Source organism: Kryptolebias marmoratus, linkage group LG12 (genome assembly GCF_001649575.2).
Source record: "Kryptolebias marmoratus isolate JLee-2015 linkage group LG12, ASM164957v2, whole genome shotgun sequence".
Taxonomy (NCBI): domain Eukaryota; kingdom Metazoa; phylum Chordata; class Actinopteri; order Cyprinodontiformes; family Rivulidae; genus Kryptolebias; species Kryptolebias marmoratus.
The window spans coordinates 675,369-682,812 of NC_051441.1; the positions used below are offsets into that span (position 1 = coordinate 675,369).

Consider the following 7,444-nt stretch of genomic DNA (forward strand, 5'->3'; position numbering starts at 1 on the left):
GGGGGACTGTGTGTGTTTACCTGATTTTCGTACCTTTTAGGACCTTTCTTGTTGGACACCTACCCTGTTGGAAGCACCAGCCTTCCTGTGGTCCAAAGCCCGGTTCTGACCCGGTTCTACTCATCATGTGTGAGTTAAAGGTTACAGAACCTCTGAGGTACTGTCACAGGTCCAAATCAAGGAGTTCAGTCGAGTCCCAGGTCACATGACTCGAGTCCTCACCTTTGACTGCGATTGTGTTAAAATGATTTTTTTACAGCATCATTTTGATTTTTTTTTTTTACTTTAAAAGAATCAAACAGCTTTTTGTAGTTTCATGAATATCAATATTTTGAGAAATAAATTTGAACCTAAGTGAAAAAAATTAACACATTTTATTTTCTTGTCAATCAAACCAACTTTTTTTTCTGACTGTATGTCAGATTTACTGACAGTTCATTAACTTTAACACATTAACAGTTTGCAGTAATCTGTTTTAAGAAACTCAACATCTTGATGAGTGCAGTTTAAAAAGCTGCTGCTGCCAGTTTTCTTTATTTCAGAGTTCAAATAAAACAACGTCAGGAAACATGTGAGCGTCCCTCGCTGTCTGACGTCTTTAAGGCTTCGGCTCGTAGGAAATTCAGTCCTTTTAGAAACAAAATCAGTTCCTGGTTCTGTTTCAGGAAGAGGTCCGGCTGCACCAACCTGCCAGGTGTAAAACCACAGGGAATGAGAAAAAAAACCCTGAAAATAACAAATCTTCTCTGGTTTCTAGCTGTGAACAATGTGTGGTTTTGGTGAATGTTTTCAAAATAAAATCAAATGACAGATTTTTATTATTTCATTGTTTAGTTTATAAAATCAGGTGATTCAGTTTGTAGCAAAACACTGAAAATAAGTGGATAAGAGATTCAAAAATAAATGACTTTGATCAGAACTTTTACCACATTATTTTGTACATTTACTGGAGAAATTTGACGTCTTTTGTTCAATTTAGTTTCTTCTTTGGTTGTTGGAATCCAGCTTAAACTGTTCATTAAAACATTTAATATCAAAAAGGTCTAATGTAATTAATATTATTTAGTAAAAAAAGAAGATAAGAAAGTTCATCTTAGCTTTAATGACCCGCCCTCACTGATTGGTCTGATCAGGCTCCGCCCACCAATTAAACTTCTCTTCAATGCAGGATGACTCTGAGACATTTTCAAGCTGTTGTCTAAATTAAATGTTTTGAAATAAACACAGTGACTTTTTGTTTGATCAGATACTTTAGGTCAAATAAAGAGAGACCAATAAAAGTTTTAAAATATAGATTTTCTTTTGAATTCCATAAAACTGGGAATAAGATGTAAAATATCATCTTTTTTTGTCCAAACTGTGACTGACAGGAACCAGAACAATTTAAGAAAAACAAAAAGAGGCAGGATGTAAAAGGTTTAAAAACTAAAGTGAAAATAGCATTGTGTTAAAATTAAAAATCATTCTAATATCAACAAGTCATGATTAAAACATGACCAACGATCAAATAAAACAATAGTGTTTTTTTGCTTTAAATATACTTGACATTTCACATTTGATTGGCTTATTAACAGATATTGTGGAAATTTATTTAATTACAGTTTTGTTAAGACATTTTTAGGTTAAAGCATTTATTTCAGAGTATCACACCCCTTATTTATTTTTATTTTGTGTGTTATTTGTCACTCTCAGGCTTCCATATAAATAAACTTTTGGTATTTTTGCACCAAAACTGCTATATTGTCAGTGTTTAAGGGTTTGTGGGTGAAACAGGAAGTGAAAGTGTCACAGGTTTGATGCTTAAATCTGTTATTTCTGCTTCTTCCACGGACTGAAGCACTGATTCATGTCATGGGATTAAAACAGATGATGTTTTATGTAAAGTGTGTTCAGTGAACTGAGTGCAGACAGGAGAAGAAGGAAATGATCAAAACCACTTCCTCCTCCTGGCAGCGGCCTCCAGACGCTCAGCAGGCCGGACCTGGAGCTCTGCAGCCCGGCGGCGGGCGGCGGCTCGGCCCGCCTCCTCCGGAGCTCCAGGCCGCCTCTCGGACCCTCGGAGCGGCCGCGGGCAGCAGCTCGGTCCGCTCGGTTTCCTCCACCGTCTCACAACAACAGAGGCGGCCCCGCCCTCCTCTCCGGCGCCGTTTTCCGTAAAACCCGAAGCACGAGCGCAGAGGTTTTTAGGGGGAGTGTCGCCGTGCTGCGGCACGCGCTCCTTCAGGGGGGAGGAGAGGGGGGGGAGGGTCAGTGACGTAATGCTGAGCTGGGGAGTAGAACCACCCGCATCCACAGGATGAATGATCCGCAGTTACCGAACCGCCTGTGGTCCATTTATCCAGATATTTTTTACTGACAGATGTGTACAAAGGTCGCGCACCAGGAGGTCAATTTACCAATAATAACCCCGCAATCCATCAGATTTGAGAGAATAATGTTTTTATTTTAGGAGGGAGGTTTTATCGAGCACTGAGCAGCTGAATCGATGTGAGCTCAGTTCCGACGGGTCCGGGGAGCAGATCAGGCAGGAAGTCTGACATTTGGGAATTACTGGTGTTATTTCTGAAAGCCAAAATGGCGTTTGTTTCACGGACATGTGGGCGGGAAAATGCGGCCGCGCGGCTCCTCGGGTCTTTACGGTAGCAGCTCCGAACACACGCGGAGCGAAGAGCCGCACGAGCCGAGCCGAGCAGCCGCCGGAGCAGCGCAGCGACCCGGGCAGACCTTTCCCCAGTCCACGGTCAGGACCCCAGGGCGGACAGCGGGCTGGGGTCGGCTACAGGAGAATGAGACAGCCCCCCCAGCGAAGGGGCCGAAAACATGAACGGGGCCGTGTACATTTCGTTTTTCCAGGGCCAACTGGAGTCCGTGCTGGAGCAGGTCGTTCAGCTCGCCGTCCAGGAAATAAGCAAGACGGTGGGCTCCAGCCTGAACGCCCTGCTGCTGGAGACGGCCGCCAAGGAGAAGGAGAACAACCGGCTCCGGCTCCAGCTGCAGGCGCGGGACAGCCGGGCGCGATCCTCCTCGGAGGACGGAGGCTCCGCGGCGGCGGGTAAAAACAAGGCTGGCGCCGAGCGGGGGGACGGCGGCAGGACAAAGCCCGAGCCACGCGGTCCCGGAGCGCAGGGCGGCGCGGAGCCCCCGGTGCCCATCGACACCCGCCGCCTGGAGCAGAGAGGAAGAGCCGTGGGTAAGCAACCGTTACACAACACCCAGAAACCCAAACAAACTGTAGTGAAGGCACTCCTCCGCGGCTCGGAGGCGTTGCGTAATCCGCAGTGAGTTCAGCGTAAACAGGGAGGCCCGCAGGTGGTCGAACCAGGATCCACGGGCTTTCCTGTCACCTTTACCCGGACCAGGGAGCCCCAGAGGCGGACAGCAGAAAGGACCGACTTCCTGAGCGACGAGCGGGCTTCAGACCCGGACTTTAGGCTCAAAAACACAGAAAACGCAGGTCAAAACAATAACGTGGCCTAGTTTCCTGGAAACAGCGTGTCTGAGTGACATTTCCTCTGACAGAACCGGTTCCGGACGAAAACACGTCCTCTCACAAACAAAAACACGGTCAGGGGAAAAATAAAATGAAAGCCTCCATTCCAGGGAGCAAAAAACCAGATTTACGGTCCTGTTTGACAGGGTGGGGGAGACAAAGAGACAGGCTGCAGGAGGTGGGAGGGAGCCCGCCTCACCGGACCGGATGGTGGGCTGAGACCGGGCCGGATCCCTGGGTAGGAGGTCTGAGACCAGGCTGGACCCCGAGTATGAGGTCATAGACCGGGCTGGATCCCGGGTAGGAGGTCATAGACCGGGCTGGACCCCAGGTAGGAGGTCTGAGACCGGGCTGGACCCCGAGTATGAGGTCATAGACCGGGCTGGATCCCGGGTAGGAGGTCTGAGACCGGGCCGGACCCTGGGTAGGAGGTCTGAGACCAGGCCGAACCCCGGGTAGGAGGTCATAGACCGGGCTGGACCCTAGGACCTTAATTCTGGGTTTATTACTAAAGAAAGGGGGGAGGTTCTGCAGCTGGTTCCAGGTCAGCGTTATCTTGGATGGAGGTGAAGGTGTCTGCAGAACCGGGTTTTTCTACGTCACACGTGAGCAACATACGGTCCGAGGGCCAGAGGTGGCTCTCTGACAGTCTTTATTCGGTCCCTAATGTCCCTTTAAAAAAACTCCACAACTTCAAAATAAATCAATAAAAAACAACATTTTATTATTCAAACTTCTTGTTACTGAAATGGTTTCATCCGTGGAAATAAATAGTAAACAGCTGTGCCGGGACTCGAACCCTTGTTTTTTAACTTGTTTTTGAATCATTTTAAACATCAACCTTTGTTTTTTACTACGGTTAGTCACTGGTTAACCCACTCTGATGATAAAATTAATTTACTGTTTCGGACACAACAAACATTGCTTCAGTCTGGGTTTCTTCATCAGCAGCGACACCAACAGGTTCACCTGTCAGGTGTTCAGCTGAGCTTCAGGGGAGCATGTTAAACAGCCGCAGCTCGTCAGACCTCATAGTTCTTGGTTTCTGCAGCGCGAGTCAAACAGCCGACACAAGTTTGATTTACTGAAGAAGAACCCGTCCAGAACGTGTAGAGTGACTCGTGACTTCCTGTTTAGCCAGTGTCCTGGGGGTGATGTGGTGCAGGTGCAGCTGGAGCTCACAGCAGGTTGTTTACAATATTCTCTGTTATTCAAAGAATCCACCAGCTGACACTGTTGTCCTGAAGAAACTGCACAGGTGAAGGTCCAGCCCTAACCTGGGACTGATCCCAGCAGGTCTGGAGGTCTGACCTTAGAGATTTTCACTGTGTTCGTTCTCCTCGTTCTCATCACGACTGGAGGAAGTCTGAAGGAGGACCTGTCGTCTCTGTCAGCCGTGTTTATTAACTCGGATAAGTCTCGGTGTTTTCTCTCCTTTGTGGTTATCTACTGGAGCTCGTCTTCCAATATGGCGGCCGTGGCGTGGCCTGTACAGCTAAAACTTTGAGACAAATGTACCCGAACTAACCAATAATCAATAAAAGCATTGCCTGTTCATGTCAGAGTTTCAAAATAAAATCCTCTTATGATGAGAAATGATAGCGTTGGTCAGACCTCGTAAAAAACGTTTAGAGTAAGATGTGAGTTTCTCTGAGTCTAAGATGTAAAAATATTTTAAATCTCAGTTCAGGTTCTGAGACTGACAGGGAAATAAAAACAGGTCCAGCTGAGCAGAACTCAAAGTGGCTGCTGGTTGTTTATCTGTTCAACAGCACAAACAAACAAACAAACATCACAGGAAAACCAGGTCACAGAGCGGCGCCGGCCGGGGGGGTCTGGGGACAGGCCGTGACATCACAGCAGCAAAAACAAATCACGTCCATCCATAGGTGAAGGGGGCGGGGCTTAATTCTGAGCGAAACAATGAGGTCTCCACGCTCGGGTCAAACGCTTTGACCTGATGTCCCGCTCTCTGTTAAACAAAACTAATGCTGCAGAGACTGGACTCTGTAGACCTGAGACCCCGTGCACCCCAGATTCTGCAGAACCCCTCTGCCCTCCCTCCAGAGGCTGTGACCCGGTCAGGAGGTCTCAGGTCCTCCCTGATGGATCCTCAGGCTCGGATGGAGCTGTGACCCGGTCAGGAGGTCTCAGGTCCTCCCTGATGGATCCTCAGGCTCGGATGGAGCTGTGACCCGGTCAGGAGGTCTCAGGTCCTCCCTGATGGATCCTCAGGCTCGGATGGAGCTGTGACCCGGTCAGGAGGTCTCAGGTCCTCCCTGATGGATCCTCAGGCTCGGATGGAGCTGTGACCCGGTCAGGAGGTCTCAGGTCCTCCCTGATGGATCCTCAGGCTCGGATGGAGCTGTGACCCGGTCAGGAGGTCTCAGGTCCTCCCTGATAGATCCTCAGGCTCGGATGGAGCTGTGACCCGGTCAGACCGGGTCGATGGGTCCTGTGACTCCGTGATGTTTGATCACGGCTGTAAATCTGTAAAGAAATGTGTTCACAGCTGCACACGCCCATAAATCGGAACCACAGTGACTCTAATGTTCTGACCCGACCCGTCTGTGTCCTGTAGACCAGCTGAAGTCTGTCATGGAGCGGGTTCTGGACTTCGCTCTGCGGGAGCTGACGAAGATCGTGGAGGCGTCATTCGACGACCTCCTGCTGGAAATCACCAAGATGGAGAAGGAGCAGGCAGCGCTGGAGGAGCGGCTGGGGAGGAGCGGCGAGCGTCCGGGGGGAGGAGGAGACAAGGGGAGGGCCGGAGGAGGCGGGAGGAGGCGGGGCTCCGAGAACGACTCGGTGTCTCCCAGTGGCTCATCCGAGGACACCCGCGAGGAGCCGGCAGAGGAGTCCAAAGAGACGGCACCGCCAAGTGGTGAGTCGATTCATCACCGAGCTGAGGAGGGGGGGCGGGGGACTGGTTCTAGTTCTGGTTCCGGATCAGTCCTGGGTTTGTTTGGTTCTGATCCGTTCTGTAAATCCTCCGGTTCTCCATCAGATCCTGAAGAAAACCTGAATGTGAAGGTTTATATAAAACACTGATTTAACCCACTAATCCTCTTTGTCTCCTCCCCCCGTCTCCTCTGTCCTCCACCGTCTCCCCTGTCCTCCACCGTATCTCATGTCCTTCCCCATCTCCCGTCCTCCCCCTATCTCTCCTGTCCTCTCCCGTCTCCTTCTGTCCTCTCCCATCTCCCTGTGTCCTCCCCTGTCTCTCCTGTCCTCCCCCTCAGACCCACAGCGTCCACCCGTCCTCTCCGTCTCTCAGGACTGGGTTCCGATTCTGGACAAAGTCTTTGGTCAGAAGTGGTGCAGCGACGTCTGGCAGGTCAAAGAAGGGGGCGGTGGCAGTGGCAGTGGGCGGGGCCTGGGAGAGGGAGGAGGACACCACGTTGACCTCGTCTCCGCCCCCTCAGTGATCTTGCAGCCGTCCCCCTCCTCCCCCCAGCAGGACCCCCGCTGGACTCCTCTGGAGGACATGGAGGTGTTTTCTCCTGACAATGAAGATCCTGCACCGGCAGGTGCCCCGCCCCCACCTGGACCCTCACCTGGACCTCCACCTGGCCCCTCACCTGGACCCCCCCTCAGCCCCTCAGGTGAGAGAACAACACACCTGAACGTTTCACATCGAACATCCAAACTCTGTTAAAACAACAAATAAATAAGTTTAAAGTTAAAGAGACGCCGACCTGCAGCTGCACAGGTGGGTCTGCTCAATCAGACCGAACCAGAACCACTGCTGGGTCAGAACCTGTGAATTCATTAAAGTGCTATAAAAACATCAGCGTCACTCAGATCAGAGCTCTGGGGATGCTGCCCCCTGGTGGCCAGAGTGAAAACTACGCCTCTGATAAATAATTAATAATCAATAAACAGATCAAAGCTCGGTCTGATCGGGTTTTTGGTTCTGGATGTCCTGACTGTGACCTCTGACCCCCCCCCCCC

General features: G+C 50.2%; 1 protein-coding gene across 1 annotated transcript; it reads left to right on the forward strand.

Moving 5' to 3' along the window:
- Window positions 1-2,278: 2,278 nt before the first annotated feature.
- Window positions 2,279-7,095, forward strand: si:dkeyp-113d7.10 (zinc finger and BTB domain-containing protein 4; the record flags this gene model as incomplete). The annotated part of the gene is given in 3 exon segments (XM_025010859.2): window positions 2,279-3,190; window positions 6,072-6,374; window positions 6,733-7,095. Coding segments are annotated over 3 exon segments (1,036 nt in total), but the record flags the coding sequence as incomplete, so codon positions are not given.
- Window positions 7,096-7,444: the final 349 nt, after the last annotated feature.